Source organism: Nothobranchius furzeri, chromosome 7, assembly GCF_043380555.1.
Source record: "Nothobranchius furzeri strain GRZ-AD chromosome 7, NfurGRZ-RIMD1, whole genome shotgun sequence".
Taxonomy (NCBI): domain Eukaryota; kingdom Metazoa; phylum Chordata; class Actinopteri; order Cyprinodontiformes; family Nothobranchiidae; genus Nothobranchius; species Nothobranchius furzeri.
In genome coordinates, this window is record NC_091747.1 from 80399563 (window position 1) to 80425156 (window position 25594).

At 45.9% G+C, this 25594-nt stretch overlaps 1 protein-coding gene across 1 annotated transcript in view; it reads left to right on the forward strand.

Annotated features, from left to right (window-relative positions):
- Positions 1-25594, forward strand: part of fhip1aa (FHF complex subunit HOOK interacting protein 1Aa) — a 48677-nt gene that overhangs the window by 8505 nt on the left and 14578 nt on the right. Inside the window, exons 2-11 of the mRNA XM_054751512.2 lie at positions 382-454; positions 2770-2980; positions 14228-14908; positions 17708-17866; positions 19578-19664; positions 19959-20126; positions 21562-21641; positions 21809-22014; positions 23018-23989; positions 25389-25567. Coding sequence (XP_054607487.2) covers positions 2873-2980; positions 14228-14908; positions 17708-17866; positions 19578-19664; positions 19959-20126; positions 21562-21641; positions 21809-22014; positions 23018-23989; positions 25389-25567 — 2640 coding nt within the window. The 5' untranslated portion in view covers positions 382-454; positions 2770-2872. The remainder of the gene's footprint in view (positions 1-381; positions 455-2769; positions 2981-14227; positions 14909-17707; positions 17867-19577; positions 19665-19958; positions 20127-21561; positions 21642-21808; positions 22015-23017; positions 23990-25388; positions 25568-25594) is intronic.

The following is a 25594-nucleotide window of genomic DNA, read 5'->3' on the forward strand; positions in this document are numbered from 1 at the left end:
GCTCTGGAGCATGCTCTCCAGAAAGCCCATGTTTTCTGACCGCTAGCGGTCAAGACGCCAGCGTGATCTGGCAATCGAGCTTTGGGGAGTGTGTGTAATTAACGTGCATGCTGTCTGAAATAAAAACTCCGAACCTTTTCACTTTTTTAAGGTGAAACAGACAGACTGACTGGTCTCATCTAAACTGTTTACAAATGAAATTCTCTTTTTCCTGTAGGTTTTCCTGCCTTTCACTTTTAATTCTCTACATCCTTTCCTCCTCTCCACATCTCCATCCAAGTGGGTTTCGGAGCAGCTTACTCATATCCAGTCACTTCCCACCATGTCTTGCGTCTGACACGCAACAGTCATGCCTTTTTGACATATTTTCATTTCTCTTAGCTTCGACAACAGGACAAGAATGAGCTCCTCGCCCTTCTAGCAACTCGTCCCACTTAAGGATGGCTCAGAGAAGGTAAGGAGAAACCCTTTCAACAGCTGACACACACACACACACACACACACACACACACACACACACACACACACACACACACACACACACACACACACACACACACACACACACACACACACACACACACACACACACACACGTGTCACACACACACACACACACACACGTGTCACACACACACACACACGTGTCACACACACACACACACACACACACACACACACACACACACACACACAAACACACACACACGTGTCTCACACACAAACACACACGTCACACACACACACACACACACAAACACACACACACGTGTCTCACACACAAACACACACGTCACACACACACACACACACACACACACACACACACACACACACACACACACACACACACACACACACACACACACACACACACACACACACACACACACACACATCACACACACACACACACACATGTGTCACACACACACACACACACACACACACACACACACACACACACACACACGTGTCACACACACACACACACACACGTGTCACACACACACACGTGTCACACACACACACACACACACGTGTCACACACACACACGTGTCTCACACACACACACACACACACACAAACACACACACACGTGTCTCACACACAAACACACACGTCACACACACACACACACACACACACACACACACACACACACACACACACACACACACACACACACACACACACACACACACACACACGTGTCTCACACACAAACACACACGTCTCACACACACACACACACACACACACACACGTCACACACACACACACACACACACACACACACACACACACACACACACACACACACACACACACACACACACACACACACACACACACACACACACGTCACAAACTTATTGGAACACTCTCCACAATGCTTTGACATTCCTCCGTAGGAATCCGAGTGCCTCAGCACTAACTGGAAGCAGATGGGAAAGTTTAGCCGTGCGCCTTGTTTCAGCAACTCGTGTGGAAGAATATGGAGAGAAGGCAGTTGCTGTGATCTGTGTGGTGCTGTGCAGCTGCTCCGGTTGACTGTGGTGACAGTCGTTATCGCTACATGGAGTGTGATCCCTTAAGTTTACACTAGATCATGTTCTTGTTTGAAGGGGAGTCCACTGCCATGCCAGTAGCGTCGGACCACCAAAGGCTTGATTTTTTTGTTGATGTTTCAGAAGGAAATTTCTCATGGTCTACCACTGAGATTTCTGGAATTCCTGCAAATAATTTAAAATGTTGTCCAAAATGTCGCCTAAAGTTGCTTTGCCGATCTGTTTTCTCACGTACTGTCTTGATAGAATCTAATCTAATCTCTAATCTAAGTGAAATTGTGTGTTTTGGAAAGAAGCAAATGGGCAACTTCCACATTTCCACAGTGCCAAAGCAGCTCTTCAGGCTATTTGTAGCCCAAATAACATACTGTAAAATAAATACCGGCTTTGCTTTCCTTAACCCATTATAAACACCGTACAGTGAATCTGACTCACCAACAGCTTTTTTAACCTCGGCAGTATTTCATGCCTGATTGCTGTTTACTGTATGATGTCAAAAGTTGAATCTGTAGCGAGCAGGGATGTGTATTTTTGAAATTCTGACGTTACAAGCAATTTTTTTACTGAATTTATTGTAAGAATGTTCAATAAACAGTCCAAACTGATACGTAACATGTTTAACATGAGGTATCTGAACCATGATGGAGGGATTTACATTTCAATGGTGGAAACAAAACCCGTTGCACACTGCTGCCAACTAGCGGGTGGCGATTGAATTGCACAAAATGAAAAGAAAATACACAAAAGTTTGCATGTAAATTCTTTCAAGAATTAGATACACGGCTTTTGAATATCGATGTAATAATCGCAGGAAAAAATATCACGATATATTGCCATATCGATATTTTCTTACATCCCTAGTAACGAGTGTGATGTCACAGGAGTCTGCAGAAATCCACTTTGCTGGCTGAGGTGCTGCAAAAACAATTTGATGGCTTGGTGTGACGTTCAGAGAGCAGAAGCCCATTTTAAATCGAGCAAAATGTCTCTTGCTCTCATCTATTGAGTAACCTCACGGTGCTTGTTATTGTTCTCCCTCCTGCATGCCTGCCATAGCTGCTGTCTAACCATGCAGAGGCTGAGAGAGGCCGGCCATTTTCAGACTCCAGTCAACCTTTTTACCGTATGAATAGTTAATGAACCCTTTTCTGTTTGATAATGTCTGATAGTGTTTGTGATGTTTTCCTTCATCCCCAGGTTCGTACGTGTCCTTTATCTTCCTGTGGGTGTGGTTGCACCCGTGAGCAGTCAGAACCTTTAGCTTCACATGACATGATTTAACCCATGTGATCTGGTCACCATGATGGCCTCTGTGGTTGCCAATGGAAACCAAGATGGTCAGTCGCTGGTGTTGAATGGGGTGGACCCAGAGACCTGCATGATCGTGTTCAAAAACCACTGGGCTCAGGTAAAGACCAGCAGCATGCACACATCCCTACATCTCTGAGACGTTTATTAACTCATTCACTGCCAGCCGTTTCCTGATCAGAAAAGCCTTTCGCTGCCAGTGTTTTTCAGCATTTTCACAGTTTTTTCAAGAGTCACAGAACGTTGCGTGCTAGGATGATGTCAAAGCGTAGACTCGCCTCTTACATCAGGAAGAATCCGCAGGTTTCGAGCGTTATCCGTTCTTTCATAATCCGTTGTTGAATTGTGAGCGGCAGAAGCTTTTTTGGTTCGTGCCTCACTTTTTTTTACAGCAGCGGCCCAAAACGATCTCCTAACACATGGATTTTCTGCTTCCTGATCACGTGATGTGTGACGTACGCGAATGAAGATCGGCTTTAGAGCTGAGATGTTTGTTCTCACGGTGCGGGGGCTCGTTCCGATGCCCACACCGTAAAAAAGTGTAAATGATGACTTTAGTCATCATTGGCAATGAATGAGTTAATGCAAGTATCACTGAATGGGTTTCAATGACATCACTAGAAAGTAATCATGGGATGCCCGTCGACAGCTGAGTAGCTTTTTGAGTCAACCCAGTTCACATTACACAGACAGTAAAATCCTGAGATGAACACAGCTGGATGTTCATGCAGCTCCATCCCTTCTGACAATCTTAAAGTTGCACACTGTTATTGTTACAGCTCTAAAGACGATCTTATCAGATAATCCTACCTTATGTGGTGTGATAAGAGTGCTCTGGTATGCTCAGAATCACGTTGGGACCGGTCTGCTTTTCTGAAAAAAAAAAAAACGTACGCCCTGTTAAATGTGACGTGCAGCCAATCAGAAAGCAAGGTGATGGAAACACGCAGCATGCTCCTCCTCGACCATTGTTTGCTTCAAAGTCATGTTTTGTTTTTGCGTGATATTTCCTGCCTGGGTGGGGAATGTCTGAGTGAAAGTGGTCCGTGTGCAGTATTTGCCAAGTTGCTGCTCTACACACTCCCACTAAAACTGCTTTATTTTTGTTTTATCACCATACGCGTGTGGTCTCTTGTGCTTTAAAAATCAGCTATTTAAAACTGAACCGGGCTTCGGTAGCCATCCCCAAGTCACACCTGGAACCATGTGATCTTTGCTTGAAAGAGACAAACTTTATCTGCATTTTAGCAAAATGTCTAATAAACCATTGGGAGGATTTTTCATCTTCATTACATGATTATTTAAAAAAAATCTAAGGTTGTTTGCAGCATTTTCAGATCTAGCTGTAGCACTTCAACTAAAAATTTCATAATATTCTGTTAGTATAAAAGCTTCTAGATTACTCTCACTAAGTTGAATTGCTATCTTATGTATTTTACATCAACTTAAGGGTTCAGACTGGAGCAGGATCATTTCCAAGCGACCGTATGAAGCAGCATAAACAAATGCAAAGAGTACACGTTGTTCTGAAACATTCTGCTGAACTTCTGCCTGGAGTCCTGAAACCGACTCCTGCACGCTGCTGTGTGGTGAGGTTCAGTGGAATCTTGGCAGCATGAAGCCATCTGTCTCAGACTCTTGGCTTTCCACAGCAGCGTATGTCCCTATTCACCCTGTAAGACCTGGAAGCCTGCTATTCTTACTTCTCCCACAACGTGAGAAGATTTGGCTCTGCGGGTCGGTGTGGCCATGCTCTTTTATCGCATCAGAGGGCCTACCACTGGCCCAAACACATTTAGGTACAGCCAATCACAGCGCTTTATGTTTGTAAAGAGACTTTTGGCAGGTTTAGCACCAGAGCTGCAACAGAGAAAAACTACAAAGATGGTGTCGGTTCAGCTGAAACAGCTTTGGATTGACTTGGGCTTTTGTTTGAGACATGAACAGATAGAGGTACTTAAGTCTTTTATTTTGAAAAGGATGCATTCACTCCTTATTTGGCGATTTATGACGGACTGCCCCATTGACTGATTTCCAAAGCTATAAATATGTCACACAGTTGCTTTGAATGGTCCTAGCGCTGTCCATTTGCATGCCGGAGTTCTGTCTATGGGTCGAGCCAAACTACAGTATACTACCTCTACTAATCTCAAGTTTAGTGAATCAAATCCATCTTAACTATGTTTTATGTTTTACTTTGGTCTGAGCTTTGAAAACATGTAACCGTGTCCTTCCTGGATTGAGATTGTCATGACTCGAGGTATGTGTTTAACCCAAGACATGCAGAAATCTGACTCGTAGAACCGGCTGAATTAAAGTAAAGTCTTTATTATAAAAGAGAACAAAATGAGCACAGGGAAGTCCCGTGGGGTAGATCGATAGCTCGAGTTCATTCAGAGTTCAGGGAGAACGAGGGGGGAGAAGGCGAGAGAGCCGAGGTGAGCTCTGATGATTCCAGGGGTGATCCGGAACTGGTGAGGCAGCGGAGAGGGTCCAAACAGGAACGGCGGAGGAGGATGAGACGTGGTGTGAACAGTCCAGGGTTTAAACAGCTAAGGTGCGGTAGGTAATGAGATCCTGGGAGAGGGGAAACAACACCAAAGTTAGGAAAATCCAAAGAGCAGTCCAAAATCAGTCCAAGTTCAAAGTCCAATAAATCCAGAAAACGAATGTCAAAAACAGGTTACAAGAGCGCGAGCGAGTGGCTGGGGCTACCTATACTGGTGCAATCATCCGGGGGTAGTGAAGTGTCTCCATCCTCCTTTTATACCCTGATTGAGAAACTTCTGCAGCTGCAAACCCCTCCGCTCCTCACCTGTGGAAAATCAGCCTGATAGTGGTGAGATGGATGTTGTCACTCACCTCGGCTCAGGAACATGACAGAGATACAGCTTTGTATTCATGTTCCGGGTCTGCAGCTGTCCACGCTTGGGTCACCACAAACCTGTTCCCTCCTTTCTGCAACATGTGTGTCTCCTGGCTCGTCCCATTGATTGATATTGTGGGGCGACGGTGGCACAGGAGTTAAGTGCTCGCCTCGCAATCGGAAGGTCGCAGGTTCGAGACCCGCTCAGTCTGTCGCTGTTGTTGTGTCCTTGGGCAAGACACTTAACCCACATTGCCTGCTGGTGGTGGTCGGAGGGACCGGTGGCGCCAGTGCTCGGCAGCCTCGCCTCTGTCAGTGCGCCCCAGGGCAGCTGTGGCTACATTGTAGCTCATCCCCACCAGCGTGTGAATGTGTGTGTGAATGGGTGAATGACTGATTGTGTTGTAAAGCGCCTTGGGGGGTTCCAGGACTCTAGAAGGCGCTATATCAAATACAGACCATTTACCATTGATGGTCAACATGTCATTCAGGTATCACTCCGTTTATTCAATGGAAATGATACTGGATGATTAAGAAAAGTCCTACGTCTTTCACTCTGAAAGTCTGAGTTACATTATTTCAGAGCTGCAGATGCAGTCAGGACCTGAAGCTCAGCAACTGGACTCTGCTGTCATGCGATCACCCTCCCACACCACACTCTGTTGTGCCAACACCCTTAATGTGTTCATCTGTAAAACTTGCCAGGGGACTGAACAGGAGAACTTTGACCCACTTAAAGCCATTTAATCAGTGACATTTAGTAACTTTCTGTATTTTCCATGAGAATTAATACAAATGCAGTCAGACAACTTGTTAATTAAGTCTGCTTCAAACTAAAATAAATAAAACAAGCTAAAATACACGAGATAACATCATTATGAACATGTTTAATGTAGGCCGGTGACATTCCACTACTGGAGATAAAGGATTTCTTTTATTTTAGTAATTCCACTAAGGAGCAGAGAACTAATGATATGAACCTCCTAACAGGAGTATGACGGATCCAGCCTGAAACCCAGAGCCAAGCGGGTCGGAGCCCAGACATCAGGGCCAGGCTGGGATTACAAACTCTGTTCTCCAGTTTCCATTAGCCATGCCCTGTTCCCTCATACACAACCAGTTATTGTCATGGCAGCAGCGTCAGGCTGGGGACACTGGGTCCATTATCATGACACTGGTTTCTACACAGTCTAGGCACACGGGAGGGATCGAAAACACAAACGACCGTTTCATTCTGCGCCTCCTGGCGGAGTTTATTCGTCCTCTGGTGGTCCATTTACACCAAACATCTGCTGCCATCAGAGAGGATTTCATCTGTTTAAGTCTGTCTAACCCTAACCCTAACCCTGTCTGCATGTTTTTAGAAAAACCGCAAGTTAAAATAACTCATGAAAACAGAAAATGTGGGCTTGTAATAGCAGTTGTGTATCCATGGTGATTTACTATCAATGTTTTGTGCCCCTTATTTTGAGACCAAAATTCTAACTAAATTATTACCAAGCTGTATGCTCAGATAGTCAAAACACATCAAGTTAAGGTAAAAAAAACAATCTGTTTCTTTCCTTTAATGGAAAACCGAAAACATGATGAACTTTAAAACCAGTAACAGAAATGTTATTTCATCATTCGGGTGCCTTGCAGGTCATTGTTGTGTTGCTTATGAATTTTTTGCCAGACTTTAACCACAATTCCCAGTTGGACCAAGTCTGCACCAGTCTACACTAGCTGGAGACCGTCATCCTGGTCAGTCAGCAAATAAAACAAAAAGCCATCTGCTAACGTGAGAGGGGAACGGCCCTGACCTCACTTCAGTCATGTATACACATTAAATGAAACACTTTTGAATCTCTGGAGCCAGTTTGGCCCTCGGGTAGGATGAACTAGCTACAGATCCATCTACAAACTGGTGTCGGTGACAGCCAATAAAAAGGAGGGACTGGAATGCAGCAAATAGCATCACGGTGGCAGGAAGTAATGGGAATACCAAAACAATAATGGCAAACAGCAAGAAACGGAGAGCTGTCACCTGCAGTGGCGCCCCCAGGGGATGGCCTGGGGAGGCCATGACCAGCCCTGGAAAGTCATTGGCCAACCCACAGGGAAGACCACTCCCTTTAAAAAACAAATTCATCTAATCAAGACATGAATGTGAACGCAGATAAATAAATTTATTTGATTAACATTTTAATCAATAATTTATGTAATAAATAGCAATTTCAGTATCTATATCAATGAGGCTCACAGTTTAAAAAAGTAACTTTTAAAATTCTTAAACACAAACATTTCAAACAACTGAAATGTTTGTGTTTCTCTAATTTGAAGCAAATGTGATGATGCATGATGTGTGCAAGGAAAGAGAATGACATGATCTGGGGAAGGAGTTTAACCCAGGACATGCAGAATCAACACACTCACAAATAAAGATCAAAAAAAAAGGTATTTATTAGTAGACAGGAACCAAAAGCGCACTGGAGCTTCCAGTGGATGAGTAAAGTCCGTACTCAGCGTCTGAGGAGGGGGAGAGCAAAATAAGGTGAGTCCTGAGAAGTAAGTCTTAACTGAGGAGGTGCAGAGATAAGACTTACTGGGCGAAGGAGATGAGGAAAAATCGGGAGGGGCCGGTCGAGAGTTGGGTGAGTCAAGGTGAGTAAATCCAGGAGAGGGAGCTTGTGGGAAGCAGAGGAGTGGGGCGACTGGAGAGATGGAGAACACGGGAAGCTGAGTCCAGACTGTTATGTGGCAAAGGTGAGTTTCCTGATGAGTCACTGAATCCTGAGAAGGCTCTACTCCAGAGATGTTCCAAAAAAAATCCTGAAGAAGATGTATACACAAAAATCCACAGCGAGTAATAAGCCAAAAACACAAGAGGTACAAAGTCACTGCAACACTAGACGGCTGGAATATACCGAGTAGTAGTAATCATCCCGCGTTGAGGTGTGTTCTCCAACTCCTTAAGAAGCCAGTGCCGTTGATTGCTAACCAGAAGCAGCTGGGCGCCTCCCTCTCCTGAAAAACAACTCAAAGGTGGAATGTGCGACGGGAGTACTCACCCCGACTCATGACAGTACCCCCCCCTCAACGGACACCTCCCGGCGTCCTGGCAGATGCCACCTCAAAGTCCCGGATGAGGGACGGATCTTCAATAAAGGAGCGTGGAACCCAGGAACGCTCCTCCGGGCCGTACCCCTCCCAGTCAACGAGGTACTGGATGCCCCTGCCACGGGGTCGGGAGTCCAGAATCCTGCGAACAGAATAAACCAGACCCCCCTTGTAGAACCGTGCAGGCGGGGGAGGAGCAGGCGTAGGGCAGAGACGGCTCGTGGTCACCGGCTTCACCAAGGACACGTGGAACACAGGGTGAACCCTGAGAGAGGGAGGCAGGGCCAGCCGGACAGTAGAGGGCGTGGGGATGTCCAGAATCCTGAAAGGACCCAGAAACCTGGGCGACAGTTTGCGGCTGGACGCCTTCAGGGGGATATCCTTGGAGGAGAGCCAAACCTCCTGACCAGGAGCGTAGGACGGGGCAGGACGCCGCCTGCGATCAGCAAGCCGTTTGTTGGAGGCCGCCGTCCTGTCCAAAGCCGCCCGGGTGGAGGCCCAGGCCCGTTTGGCCCCCCGGAGAAACTGTGGAACCGTGGTGAGGGCTGGAGACTGTGGAGGGAACAGGGAAGGTTGATAACCCAAGGAGGATTCAAAAGGTGACTGACCTGTTGCCGTAGAGACGTGAGAATTGTGGGCGTATTCGATCCAGGGGAGGTGCGAACTCCATGATGACGGGTGAGCAGAACATACACAGCGTAACATAGCACCGAGTTCTTGGTTCATACGCTCACATTGACCATTGGTCTGGGGATGGTGTCCAGAGGTAAGGGCGACTCGGGCCCCCAGAGCCTCTGCAAACTCCCTCCAGACTCTGGATATGAACTGGGGACCACGATCGGACAAGATTTCCTCCGGGATACCATGCAACCGGAAAACATGTCTGATGAGCAGTTTGGCTGTAACAGTAGAAGATGGAAGAGTTTTCAAAGGAATGAGATGGCATGCTTTGGAGAATCTGTCCACAATGGTGAGTATGGTGTTAAATCCCTGAGAATTCGGTAAACCACACACAAAATCCAGAGCCACATGAGACCATGGTCGAGAGGGGGTCGGCAGAGGGTTCAACAGTCCAGCAGGTGCACGGTGATCACCCTTCTGCTGAGCACAGATGTGGCAACCTGAAACATAATCCTTGACATCTCGGTACATGGCCGGCCACCAGAATGTGCGTCTGATGAGTGCAATAGTACGTCCTACTCCGGGGTGAAGTGAAAATTTGCCAGTATGAGCCCAGTGAATGACCTTGCTTCTCACAGCCTGCGGAACCCAGAGCCTGTCTGGAGGTCCCTTACCTGGATCAGGGTCAGTTCTCTGTGCCTCCAGTACCTGGTCACGTATCTCCCACGTCACACCTCCCACAACACACGCCGGGGGTAGGATGGTGGAGAGCTCAGTCTCCTGGTCAGAAGCATATTGTCTCGAGAGAGCATCCGGTTTTACGTTCTTGGATCCGGGTCGGTATGAAATCTGAAAGTTGAAACGAGAGAAGAAAAGGGACCACCTGTATTGTCGTGGGTTTAGTCTCTTGGCCTCTCTGAGGTAGACCAAATTCTTGTGATCAGTCCAGATGATGAAGGGAATCTCAGCTCCCTCGAGCCAGTGCCTCCACTCCTCAATGGCGAGTTTCACCGCCAAGAGCTCTCTGTCACCCACGTCATATCGGCTCTCTGTTGGGGTGAGACGGCGAGAAAAAAAAGCACAAGGGTGAAGGCGATGGTCGAGCGGTGATACCTGTGACAACACGGCGCCGACTCCGGTGTCTGAGGCATCCACCTCGAGTGTAAACTGGAGTTGGGGGTCTGGGCGATGGAGCACTGGAGCATTTGTGAATAGTTTTTTCAGCTTCTGAAAGGCTGCTTCAGCCTCTGTGGACCAAACAAAAGGGCGGTTAGTGGATGTGAGGTTGGTTAAAGGTATGGCAGTCTGACTGAAATTTCTGATGAATCTTCTGTAGAAATTGGCAAAACCCAGGAATCTCTGAAGCTGTTTACGTGACGAGGGGGTTGGCCACTCTGTGACCGCCTGGACCTTCTCAGGGTCAGCCCTCAGTCTTCCACTTTCGATCACAAATCCTAAAAACTTAACAGTAGAGACATGAAAAACACATTTCTCGGCCTTCACATAAAGCCGATTCTCCAGGAGTCGTTGCAACACAGAACGCACATGCAAGACGTGTTGTTCCAGAGTCTTTGAAAAAATCAAAATGTCATCCAAGTAGACAGTCACGTACTTATTCAACATATCTCCTAAAACAGAGTTCACCAGAGACTGAAACACAGCTGGAGCATTTGTTAGGCCGAAAGGCATTACCAGATACTCAAAATGTCCTAACGGAGTCTTAAATGCCGTCTTCCACTCATCACCCTGTCTGATTCGTACCAAGTGGTACGCATTTCTGAGATCCAGGCGGCTAAAAATGGTGGCGTCCTGAATGGGTTCAAAAGTGGAGGTTAACAGAGGCAGAGGATATTTGTTCTTTACTGTTATTTGGTTCAATTCCCTGTAATCAATACAGGGCCTTAGAGTCCCCTCCTTCTTTGGAACAAAGAAGAACCCTGCCCCCAATGGTGAGGTGGACGGCCTGATAAGACCGGTTGCTAGAGACTCCTGGATGTATTTCTCCATGCTCTCCCTCTCAGGTTTGGAAAGGTGATATAGTCGACTGGAGGGAAGTGGGGCTCCGGGTAACAACTCAATGCAGCAATCAAAAGGTCTGTGTGGGGGAAGAGAAGAAGCACGGTCCTTACTGAATACCTGTCGGAGGTCATGGTAGGCCGGAGGAACGTTGGAGAGGTCAATCTTCTCAGAAGGAGAGGTTGTGGAATGTTGGAGAGTTGGTGCAGCTGAGCGAAGGCAGGCTAGAGAACACTCAGGACTCCATCCTTCAATCTGACTGGTTCTCCAGTTCAGCTGGGGATTGTGGTGTTTCAACCAGGAATGGCCAAGAACCACTGGAGACTGGGGAGAGGGAAATACAAAAAATGCCAGAAGTTCTGTGTGGTTACCTGACACCTTTATCTGCAGTGGGATGGTCTGGTGAGTGATGGTGGACAAACTGCGATCATCCAGAGACGAAACCGTGAGAGGAGAAGACAAACGGGTGGTAGGTATTTTCCACCTCTTTACCAAACCGACATCCAACATAGATTGCTCACAACCAGAGTCCACCAGAGCCTCTAACTGAAATTGTTCAGAATTAAAACACACAGTGCATGGAATTGAACAACGGGAGCTAAAAGAGTCTGAATTTCCGCCCACCAGTAGCCCCGGCTTTACTGATGGGCTCTCCCTTTTCCCAGAGCAGGACAGGCTCTGGCAAAGTGTCCGGTCTGCCCGCAATATAAACAGAGACCTGACCTCAAACGATGTTCCCGTTCCTCTGGGGTAAGGCGAGTGCGACCCATCTGCATAGGTTCATCAGCTGTGGGGGTCTCGGAAAAGGAGCGAAGACCACCCAGGTTTCGGTCAGGAATAGGAGCTGGACGGGCACTGCTGGCGGGGCGCCGTAGCTCCTGGTGACGTTTATCAATGGAGATGGCCAGGCGAATGAGCCCCTCGAGAGACTGAGGTTCGGGGCACAGCGCCAGCTGATCCCGTACACGAACACTGAGGGCCTCCGTGAATGCAGCCATCAACGCCTCCTCGTTCCACGAAGTCCTAGCTGCCAGGGTTCGGAACTCTACCGACATGTCTGCAACCGATCGTCGGCCCTGCGACAGGTTCCAGAGTCTCTTTCCTATATCTGAAACGGACTCGGTCTGTCCAAAAGTTAATGTAAAGTCCGCTAAAAACTCATCAAAAGGTCCTGCTAAAAAGGCAGCACAATGGCTCTTAGCTTCCGCCCACCGTAGGGCTCTTCCACGTAGCAGTCCAATAACGTAAGAAATCTTACTTGAGTCCGTGGGAAAGGCTCCAGGTGAGCGTTCGAACGCAAGCCGGCACTGGAGCAGGAAGCTGTGGCATTCTTCGAACTCACCGCTGAATGTCTGTGAGGGAGGAGAAATGGCTGGACGAAAATGAGAAGTCTCTGTGGGGACAGGAACTCCCGGTCCGGAAGCAACAGGAGCGGCTGCTTGAGGTTCCGACCTTGTAGTCTGTGGCAGCGGCTGCGTAACCCGCTCATGGATCTGCCGGACTAGGGCCTCCAACTGCTGGTAACGATTGTGGGCAGCGTTGAGCTGATCCATAAGCAGTGGTAATGTCTGCTCCTGTTGAGACACTCTCTGAAGAAGATCTGAGAGGGTTGAGTCTGCTGGGTTAGCGGGTTGGCGGGATGATTCTGACATGATCTGGGGAAGGAGTTTAACCCAGGACATGCAGAATCAACACACTCACAAATAAAGATCAAAAAAAAGGTATTTATTAGTAGACAGGAACCAAAAGCGCACTGGAGCTTCCAGTGGATGAGTAAAGTCCGTACTCAGCGTCTGAGGAGGGGGAGAGCAAAATAAGGTGAGTCCTGAGAAGTAAGTCTTAACTGAGGAGGTGCAGAGATAAGACTTACTGGGCGAAGGAGATGAGGAAAAATCGGGAGGGGCCGGTCGAGAGTTGGGTGAGTCAAGGTGAGTAAATCCAGGAGAGGGAGCTTGTGGGAAGCAGAGGAGTGGGGCGACTGGAGAGATGGAGAACACGGGAAGCTGAGTCCAGACTGTTATGTGGCAAAGGTGAGTTTCCTGATGAGTCACTGAATCCTGAGAAGGCTCTACTCCAGAGATGTTCCAAAAAAAATCCTGAAGAAGATGTATACACAAAAATCCACAGCGAGTAATAAGCCAAAAACACAAGAGGTACAAAGTCACTGCAACACTAGACGGCTGGAATATACCGAGTAGTAGTAATCATCCCGCGTTGAGGTGTGTTCTCCAACTCCTTAAGAAGCCAGTGCCGTTGATTGCTAACCAGAAGCAGCTGGGCGCCTCCCTCTCCTGAAAAACAACTCAAAGGTGGAATGTGCGACGGGAGTACTCACCCCGACTCATGACAGAGAATGATGGAGCAATGCAACACACAGCTACGGGCTAACCTCTCCCAGAGTCCCAGGGACCAAATTGATGCACCACCCTAACATTTTCACCGGCCCCCTTTTCAAAGATTTCTGGGGGTGCCACTGCTCACTTTACTTACTTTGACTAATATTACAGTAACCCACACTAAATAACTACTGTGATCTTGTTTGCACCAGAGAAGTAAAAGTGGCTGCAGTTATTCCTGACCCAGACTCCTTAGACCAAGCCCAGTGCTAGCATCTGTGACTAGATTTTACTATGTGCATAGCTTTGCTGATACCTCTGAATGACAGAAGGGACGATCTGACTTAATTTAGTGTTTCTGCTGCAGGTTTTCCTCATTTTTACTTTTGTTGTTTCTGGTCATCTACAGGTTGTGAAGATCCTCGAGAAGCACGATCCTCTGCGCAGCAGCTCTATGCACCCCACCCTGAGTGTCATCAACCTCGGCGTTGGCTCTGGCGGCGTGCATCGCTTTGGACCGATCCCCGGTGATGAGGCGAGTGCCGTGCAGAACTATGTGGAGCACATGCTTTTTCTGCTGATGGAGGAGGAAAGTGGTCAGGGTGGGTGCATGGGACCCATCCTGGAGTTCGTGGTGATGGAGAACGTGATGGAGCGTCTCTTTGTGTGGAGCCTGAGGAGGGAGTTCACCGACGAAATGAAACTGGAGCAGCTGAAGATGTACGAGATGCTGGTGGGCCAGGCACGCCAGCCCCTGCTGCATCACAAGCCCATCCTGCGGCCACTCATGATGCTGCTGTCCTCCTGCTCGGGCACCGCGGCGCCCGCGGTGGAAGCTGAGCTGGTGCTGCTGCTCAACCAGCTCTGCTGCATCCTGGCAAAGGACCCTTCCATTCTGGAGCTGTTTTTCCACACCAGTGAAGATCAGGGAGCTACAAACTTCCTCATCTTCTCCCTCCTCATTCCGTACATTCACAGGGAGGGCACGGTGGGCCAGCAGGCAAGAGACGCCCTGCTGCTAATCATGTCGCTGTCTGCTGAGAATGAGCGAGTGGCCAGACACGTCGTAGAGAACACCTACTTTTGCCCGGTGAGAACAAACTTTTACTTTCATTCCTTTTTTTCATAATCCAATTTATGCATCAGAAATAAACAAATCTCTCAGAGTCAGCATCATTTTTCTGTAAAACCAGCGTAAGCTTGGGTGTCATCATTAGAGCAGATTTACTGAAAATAAACAAAAAGGTTGAAACAGAATCTGGCAGTGAACGCTACAAACAGCTGTCATTTGCAGGCTTACAGCCCGGCTGCAAGCTGATCCGATGTAAATGACGTCTTTATCCGCAGCTGCAGGGAGAGCAGGGGAAACTGGTTTTGATGCCACACCAGTGTGAACAACACAAGTATGAATTTTCTGGTTCAAAAGGCGACCACACGGAGACCACAGGGGGATAATCTCAGTGCAGATTTATATTTACCACAACACTAATGATGCTCTCATCTGACAGGTAAATAGCCCAGAGCTACAAAAGGCTCTGTTATTTGAAATCCTGCATTGTGAAAAGCAAGAAAAGATTGTATATTGTGAGACTGAATTAGTGAGTGCTTAAATGATGGTGCAGTCACGGTGCCAGGAGTCTTTTCTTTGTAAATATTTTAGTTTGCAGACAGACTAACAACGATGTTAAATGCAGATAAAAACACACATTTTGTGCAAGAATGGGAGGATTCATGCTCACGATGCTGACAGCTTCTGGTGTCTTTAATATGTGTGGAAAAATATCATAGTGCACGTGTTTGAGGGGAAACACCAGATCTATTTTTTATATAATCTAAACAATATGGCCTGTAAGCAGAGCCGGATTAAATAAATGGACTACACTAGGCAGGCTACATTTTTAGCCCCCCCCCCCCCCCCCCCCCCAATCGATGTTATTTAATGAAGTGAAATCTGAAACTTACCAAACTTACTTATAAAAGTTCATTCACATTTTACATAGCCTAGTCTTTGGTTACAAATTGGTTGTTTGTATGCCAGAATAAGTCATGTGTTGTATGTAAAACATTCTATCAGACAATTTTTTAATATTAATAATTTATACGTCATTACACAGCTGTATTAAATGCTGATAAATTATCCTCATCTTATCGATTGGGAGTGTCATTGTCAAGGCAGTACCAGTAAATAACCACTAGGTGTCATAAACAGAGCAAATATGTGTCTCTTATTTGCTGTTTATATTTAATCGCTACATTTAATTACAAATATTTTCTGCAAAATACAATAGCTTACAACATTTATAAATGTTGACAAATTAATCACATGATTAATTCAAGAAGAAATAGATTAATTTGAATGGACTGAAGCGTGTTTTAAAGGCGCAAAAACAAACTATAAAGACGCAGCTTAAATTATTACAGTATGAATTTTATACAATCTATAATCTTAAAAGAAAGTATTTTAATAAAATGAAAACGTTATCTTAAGTTTTGATCTTGCTTTATGCTCATTCAGGCTGTTGTTGCCTCTGCTGAATCAGAAATTCTGTGTCAATTTTCTGAGTGTTAACTTATTGTTAGTTTTGCTATTTGAACATAAATAAAATTATCTGACAGATAATTAATAAAACCAGCAACACTTACCAAGGAAACCATTTAGCATGCTCCACTCTGGGATAATCTTCAGCCTTCCAGCATCACAGGCCTCAGTCACAGCAGCAATGTTCCTTGGTTAAGCTTCGGTTTATGTCTCCAGATTTCCTCTGTGATGCCGAAGAATATCCAATATTTTGAGAGGGATGGTTTAGTGCAAAGTACTCAGGCATCGTGTCATCAGTTTGGTACCACTGCAGGATCAGATGGGTAGCTAGTTGTTAACACCCTTTCTGGGTCTAGAGGCTCCTGTAAGGCTATATTGGGCTCACTTCTGGCTGGCTGCTGTTCTTCCAGTTCGTCCTTCTGTGACGGCGTTGATGTTGACGGTGTTGGCGCTACAGCATCTTCTGCCACATTTCCCGCCGCATCTTCCACCGCGTCTTCGGGTTGTGTCTCTTCCAGGTCTGACTTGGGCCCGGCCTCTGTCTCTGCTGACTCGAGCAGGTTCACAGCTGTCGGACGGCTGCCCGAGCAGCCCGACAGAAACTTCTGTAAAGCCCCTCCCCCCCCCCCCCCCCCCCGCCCGCGGTCTCTTCTTTTGTTCCTCTTCATTTTTTTTTTTACGTTTTGCCCTTACCCGAAAGCATCGTGAAAGTTAGCCTACTCAAAAACACCTGCTAGCTTTGTTGAGTCCCACTCTGACTCTGACCTCTTCTCTGACGTCTTGATTGGGTGGCGCCTTAATGTGACGTAGCCAATGAAACGGTCTATGGTCAAGATAAACATTGTCACTATTTTTGTTAATTAATAAATATTGAAACAAATTGTAGATAGGAGTCCTATCTACAAATTCTATCATAGGACATTTGTACATTAAATTTTTATTTTATTTATTTTTTATTGTGTCCCTCTGTCTGGGCCCCATCCAGCCGATCAGGCCCTAGGCACGTGCCTACTTTGCCTTTGCGTTAATCCGGCTCTGCCTGAAAGTGACAGAAAATAAACAGAAGTTATCATACAAAAAGCCCAGAGCACCTGCTGCTGTGTGAAGTTAAATTTAACATTTGGTTCCTGTTAAAGGCTAAAAAATAATTAACAATAATCATTTAAATAATAATTTTGATTGAATTATTTACTACATTATTTTGGTGAAATATTGTGACTGAAATTGCTGAACATAAATCACTGAGGTTGTAGGGATCCGGTCACAAATTAGTACAATGTAAAGAAAAGTAATTGCACTTGTCCTGAAATAGGCTCCTTGTGTTTTTTTTCTGTCTCATTTTATCCTCAGGTGCTGGCCACAGGGTTGAGTGGCCTTTACTCGTCTCTTCCCACCAAGCTGGAGGTTCCTAATGAAGAGTGGCACTGCCTTCACAAAGTTGACTGGATGCGGATGCCGTCGCTCGTCCAGTTCCTGAACTCACTGGAGTTCTGCAACGCTGTAATTCAGGTGCCTGCCATTGGCCTGAGCAGTATTGTGTTACACCAATCACAGCGCCTTATCAGTATGGTGGGCTCATGTGAAACAGCTTTGGACTATTTAGACTCGGGCTTTTCTTTGAGTCGAGAGCAGATAGAGGTACTTAAATTCTTTATTTAGAAAAAGGATCGATAAGGGTAGAACGCCTCCTCCGGGTCAGGGATGAGGTCCTGCCTCAAGTGGAGGAGTTTAAGTATCTCGGGGTCTTGTTCATGAGTGAGGGAAAGATGGAGCGCGAGACAGTTAGGCGGATTGGTGCTGCATCTGCAGTGATGCGGGCGTTGTACCGGTCTGTTGTGGTGAAGAGAGAGCTGAGCCAGAAGGCAAAACTCTCGATTTACCGGTCGATCTACGTTCCTACCCTCACCTATGGTCATGAGCTTTGGTAGTGACCGAAAGAATGAGATCATAGATACAAGCGGCTGAAATGAGTTTTCTCCACAGAGTGGCTGGGCTTAGAGATAGGGTGAGAAGCTCGGCCATCTGGGAGGGGCTCAGAGTAGACCCGCTGCTCCTCCACATCGAGAGGAGCCAGTTGAGGTGGCTTGGGCATCTGGTTAGGATGCCTCCCGGACGCCTCCCTGGTGAGGTTTTCTGGGCACGTCCAACTGGGAGAAGACCTAAAGGTAGACCCAGGACACGCTGGAGGGATTGTCTCACAGCTGGCCTGGGAACGCTTTAGAATTCCTTGGAGGAGCTGGTCCAAGTGGCTGGACAGACGGAAGTCTGCGCCTCCCTGCTTAGACTACTGCCCCCGCGACCCGACCCCAGATAAGTGACAGAAAATGGATGAATGGATGGATTAGTGTCATCTTCGACGGTGTATGCGGACTGCCCTGTTGACTGACATCCATGGCAATGAGTACTTTAAGTTGTTCGTTGTCCAGTAGCATCTGTTTGAAAGACAACCATAGATGCCATCCTCCGACTGAGCTCTCCCTATCGCTCGTGGCCAGATTATACAGGTTCAGGTCATAAAATTAGAATTTCATAACAAAGTTGATTTATTTCAGTAATTCCGTTCCAAAAGTGAAACTTGTAAATTAGATGCATTCATTACACACTGACATATATCTCAAATGTTAATTTTGTTCATTTTGATGATTATAATTGAAAACTAATGAAAATCCCCAAATTCAGTATCTCAGAATATTAGAATATTGTAAAAAGGTTCGATATTGAAGACTCCTGGTGCCACACACTAATCAGCTAAGTCAAAACACCTGCAAAATCCTTTAAATGGTCTCTCAGTCTAGTTCTGTAGGCTACACAATCTTGGGGAAGACTGTTGACCTTACAATTGTCCAAAAAAACGACCATTGACACCTTACACAAGGAGGACAAGACACAAAAGGCCATTACTGAAGAGGATGGCTGTTCACAGAGCTCTGTGTCTAAGCACATCAATAGAGAGGTGAAGGGAAAGACACGGTGTGGTAGAAAAAAGTGTAAAAGCAGCGGAGATAACCGCACCCTGGAGAGGATTGTGAAACAAAACCCATTCATGGGGGAGATTCACAAAGAGTGGACTGCAGCTGGAGTCAGTGCATATATATAGGATGGCTTGCCAGGCTAGGTTAGCACCTTTTATTTACACCCTGCTCTTAGAGCACTGGGTTTGACCTCATGACTCTGCCTGGTCTTCACTGACCCGTCTGCCCCTCATGCTGACTGTTGCCAGGTGGCTCATCCTTCCATCAAGGACCAGCTGGTGGCTTACATCTATAATGGTTTCCTTGTGCCGGTCCTAGCGCCAGCCCTGCACAAGGTTGGACTCGTCTTCTTCTTCTTTTCTTTTATGTCACAAAGAATACACACTGCATGAGGAATTCTTAAAAAAGTACCTGACAAATAACTTGAAATTGTGACTTTTTTTTGAACATCAAATTTTAACCAACTTGTTCTTTAGATTCAAAATTCATCTTCATTCGTTTGTTTGGTTCATTGATAAAACAGCCTTGTATTCATTATCTATGCTGAGCTGACATAAAATTAGATAACAAAGGAACTAAAAAGCTCACACATCACTTTCATGATGGCTGACTCTTGTGTGTCTGTGAAGCTCACGTTAGAGGAAGTGATGACCACCACGGCGTACCTCGACCTCTTCTTGAGGAGTATATCTGAGACGTCTCTGCTGCAAACCTTCCTCTCCTTTATTCTCCTCCATCAACACGAGAGCGTCTATATTTTGGACACACTGGTCAGCCGTATCAACACACCTTTCCAGGTAACAATGAACTCAGCAGGGTGCTAATAACACAGCCTTGTCTTAGAAATACAATCCTGATGCTGAGTCAGCATTACTCATGATTACTAAGCGAGGACAGTGTTTTAGATTTCAAACAGTCTCCAGGAGACCTTGAAATTAAAGTTAAAATTTAAATATACGAATCAAAGCATGGAGATTGCTGTAATGATGATGATTATTTAAAGGTGCAAGAAGTAAGAATTTTACAGTGAAATCATCACAAAAGAGTCTTATGTCTCTATCGTGTTGGAAGGAAGGTTATATTGAAACAGATTTCCTTCTCAGCCGGCTGGGGGGTTGTCAGTTTTCTGCTTTCAAAAATGGCCAAAAAGGGACGCTGTCTTTGTTTAGAATCTGTGAGCCCGCGCGGTCGCTGAGTCTGTGTTTGTATTTTGACACCAGCTGGCGAAATGCGGCAGCATTTTGTTAAGAACCAAAGTCAGTAACAAGAGCGACCCAGAAGTTATGACTTGTACCCCTAAGAAGGCACGGCATCCTTTTGTTTTAATCTAAAAATGAGGTAAAGAAAGCTAGAGGCTAACACTGAGCTAACACTGCTAACAGTGAATTATAAATAAACTGCTCTAAAAATATCTCAAGCTACTTTTTCATTTACCAACAACTCGATATTAGAGTGAAATGTTTTTATCTACTTAATGTGTGTGACTCATCTTCACGTGTCAGCTAGTGTCTTGTGGAGCTGATCAAAATGGCAACAGCCATTAAAGTCACAGAACAGATGTGAGAAAGTCTCTTATGTCTGGAAAACGGGCTGCAGTAACCAAATTCGGCCACAGGGTGTTATTCTAAGGGCCGTGATATACGTGCTGTTTAATGACGCAAATGCGTGTTTAAAATGGCTTCAAGCGTTAGTTGCGTTGATTTGAAGCCTCATTTGTGTGCGTCCCCTGAAATTACAGTTTTTTTTCAATTGCTAAAACTCAAAAAGCAAAAATGAGGCACAATTTTCACAACCTCTACTTCTGTTCCCAATCACTTGACTCAGTTTATCACTACTTAAGATTTCCTTATCATATTAGAACTCTGATTTTCCTCCTTTACACTCTGATGTCAGTTTCACATTACCTTGCTGTCAAAACACAACACACAATTTTTAGGTAGAAGTGTAGAAGCTAATCGTTAGCATTAGCAACTCCACCACATGGCAGAACTCCTTCAGGCTTGTTTTATTTGTAGACATAAAACATCCATGTTGCAAGTCAAGGGTAGAGTCTCAGCCAATCAGGATCGAGATGGATTTTCTCCCTCTCTTCTGACCAACTTTTACTTCCTGAAAGAGGAGCACGAGAGATCTTCTCACCAGTGCAAATGTATTGAAATCATATTTTGCAGTGTTTCATAACTCTCATTAGATGACATGTCCTTCTTTGTGTCTTCTCATGAAATATCCCAGTTGGGGACAGTCTCAATGGCCCTTTTTCGCACTCTCATCGGTTTCTACTGTGAAGATGTGATGCTGCAGCTCATACTGAGGTAAGTAGCACTCGTGCTGACTTACCCATTTATGAAGAAAGCACGACACGATGAGCTCTTTTTCTGCACCTCCTACTTTCATCATCTGTCTCCTCACTTCTCCTCCCATCATCCCCCTACTACCTCCCTCTGGTTCTACTGGTTCACCGTTCCATCTGCCTCTACAGGTACCTGATCCCCTGCAACCACATGATGTTGAGTCAGAGGCGTGTGGTGAGAGAGAGGGACTTCTATTCAACGTCAGCAGCCAAGATGCTGGCACTCACGCCATCCTGCTGCTCTCCTGATCACAGCCCCCCGCCGCTCCGACAGTTGGACTCCATCCTTTTTTCTAAGGGGGGTGCAGATACTCCCAACAGCTCCAGCACTGCAGGTAACTGAGATATGTAAAGAAAGCACAGTTTTGTTTATTTTACTCACAGTTTTCCCACATCATTTCAATCGATTATGATGACAGCTGCAACAATATGGGAATGCTGATGCTTCTTCAAACAACGCAGTTGTAAAAAAAAAATGGCAAGGTACCCCAGAATTCAGGTACTGTAAGATGAGTTCCTTCACAAGCCTGTCTCAGACAGCTAAGGGACAAAATCAAAGCAACCATCACATGAGTTTGACCCCAACAACAACGAGATGTTGGTCTAAGATTGAATTTCACATTGAAATGCAAGATTTATGTGCAAGCGTAAAGTTCTTTAATCAGTCTAAAAGGATGTTTTCAATGTTTTTGAAAGATTTTGGATTTTAAATACTATGACTGAAATCATTTCATCAGCCCTGCAGAAGTGCTGCGTTTTGTGGTGCAGACACACTTTGTGACCTCAAGGCACATTTGTTAAATTTGTTAAAAAGTTTTTGTTCTTTTTACTTTTTACTGTTATGAATATAAACCCTCTCTAGCATATCTGCATTGCTTTTGTTTAAAGATCAACAGAAAAAAAGTTTTTTACCAGTTATTTTAAAAAATATGTTTGGTCCCTCTGAGTTTCACATGCAGGCTAAATGTGAAAATAGTTTTCTACACCTATTTCCTGCATTCGCTTCTGATAGAAAAGACGGTAAAACACTTGGATTTGAAAATCCTGACAAGTGAAAACTAGCATTCATGGACTCACTCGTCTTGGCTCACGAGAGTAAGGCTGTTGTTTATGTAGGTTGTCCAGTAAAGAGAAGAACAAGTCTCGGCTAGTAGAAGCTAACCGTTAGCATTAGCAACAATATAGCTAAACTGCTTCAGGCTTGTGTTATTTGTTCCAGTACCTTGTAACCTAGTCTCTTCTGAACATTATAAGATGTTGATCTACATTTAATTGGGACTTGTGCACAGATGATGTTCTGCTGTTTGGTATCAAATATTTCATTTATGTCTTAACCAGATGAACAGAAAAGCTTCTCCGAGGAGGATGACAGTTCTGGAAATTCCTGCACCATTGGCTCAGAAATCTACCTGGATGTGAGTTATCTTCATTACCTCTACGACGCCCGGCTCAGCATCAGCAGCTGCATACGGGCTTGTCAGGTTTGGTCAGCCCTGTACGACGCAGAGGACCCTCCTCCTGAGAAATACCAGCCAGGTGTCCTCGAGGAGCCGAAGCTGGAGGGCCGACAAACCCAGACAGCTCTGAAGAGAGTCCCGAAGCTGCTGGTGTCGAACGCTCGGTCTGGTTTGCCACGGGGAGAGCCGCCCTCAATCCACCAGCTGGAGCTGGAGTGGGATGATAGTTACGATGCGTGTCCGGTGCAGACGACCGAGACTCCCGTAGAGGGCAAACCTGCACATCTGTCTCCATCTGAGCCTCCAAAACACATCCAGGAGATGAGGAGAACCGCCATCATGCTGGTGAAAGGCTCTTACATCGAGGAAAACGAGTTCCAAGATGACGTCATGGTGTACAATCTTGTTGCAAAGAAAGACAGCTCCGAGGCTGAGCACGCAGAGGAAACACAGTCCGATCCAGCACATGCCCCCCTAAGAAATGGGTTAACACTTCCCACCTCTTTGGTGTCTGATAATGACAAGAACAGCCTGAAAGCAAAGGCCAAAGGTCAGACGGATTGTAATGGAAACCTCCAAAACGCGACTCCCGTTGAGTCGGGCGAGGATTTTTTAGCTCAGTACGAGGAGCTGATTTGTATTTTGGACTCAGAAGGACGTGGGAAACGGGTCAAAGGTGATAGAGAGTTAAATAAACCCGTCTCACCTGTAGAGGAGGAGGAGGAGGAAGAGATGGACTTCATGTCCTTTACTGCTGAAACACCAGAACCAGAGAAACTGCAGTCCCCATTTGGGACAGTTCAGAGGCTTCGCAGTGGAAGTTCAAATCGATGTTATTCAGTTCCTTTTACAGGTGAGCCACGGGAACTCTCATCTTTTTACACGTATAACTATAAACATGCTGTCGTCCGGCCACTATTAAAGAAACCAGGGAGTGACCCTGAAATCTGTTCCACCTATAGGCCAATTTCCAACCTGCCTTCTTGTGCTAAAATGCTTGAGCGTGTTGTGTATCTGCAGCTTCGGGATTTTCTTGCTCAAAATAATATTTTGGAACCATTTCAGTCTGGCTTCAGGGCCGGACACAGCACTGAAACGGCCCTCTTAAACATCTTAAATGATATATTTTTACAGGATAGGACTTTTTCTGTTTCCCTTGGTTCTTTTTCATCCAGAGATGCTGATCTTAGGTGGGGCTTCCCCAGGGCTCTGACTTGGGCCCCCTGCTGTTCTCACTCTGTCTGTTACCATTGGGAGTTTTCTTTTTTTTAAAAACACAACATTAGCCTCCATCTCTATGCTGATGATTGTGAACTTTATTTACCAATTCAGCAAGGGGCCAGGGGTAGCATATACTGTAGCAGCTGAATTGTTTACAGGATGTTAGTCAACGGATGGGGTCCAAGAATGAGGGCAAAACTGAAGTATTAGTTTTTACCCTGATTCCCGCTCCATGGATTCAACCTTTTATCGCTGCTCCCCTACGAGAAGTCTGTGATTACAGATTTGGGTGTTAAAATAGACTCTGCTCTACGATTTGATGTTCAGGTGAATTCTGTTGGTCGTTCGTGTTTCTACCAGCTGAGGTGCTTATCTAAGATTAAGTAGATCCTCACAAAACTGGAGTTGGAAACCGTCGCCAATGCTTTTATTATCTCAAGATTACATTATTGCAGCTCCCCATGTGCTGGCCTGAGGCAGTCCTTACTGACGCCGCTGCAGCTGGTCCAGAATGCTCTTGCCAGGTGTCTTTATGGAAAAAAGAAATGGGAGCATGTCACCCCCCCTCCTGACTGCTTTGGACTGGTTACCAGTGAAAGACTGATCCTGATCTTTGTCTTTAACTCTTTGTCTGGAACTGCCCCACCATATTTAGCCTCACTGCTGACCTGTTATGTCCCTGCAAGATCGTTACGTTCGGGTCAGAGTGACCTTCTGGTGGTTCCACAGTCGAAGCGTGTCCAGAGGTGATCGTGCCTTTTCAGCTCTGGGTCCTCAGCTTTGGAACCAGCTGCCATTAGATATAAACCAGTCCACATCGCTGTCCATTTTTAAAGCTAGGCTGAAGGATCATCTTAGGTCTAGTTCTTAGCTTTTGTACTCATGTTTTAATGTTCTGATCATTTGTGTTTTATGGCTTTTTTAAATCTTTTATTGCATTTTAAATGTTTGTTAGTTTGTTTGGGTCCCCTTGATTGGGGGTAGGAAGGGGCTTTATGAATAAAGTTGAATAAACACTCTTCCTCCTACAGGTCCCTTTATAAGTGTGCTGTTCTCTCGTTTGGAAAACATGCTTACCAACCCGCTTCACGTCAATCTGTTGCTGACCGGCATCCTGGCCCAGTTGGCCGCGTACCCCCAGCCCCTCCTTCGCTCATTTCTCCTCAACACCAACTTGGTTTTTCAGCCGACGGTTCGCTCTCTTTACCAGGTAACTGAAAAAAAGCCTTGCTTATGG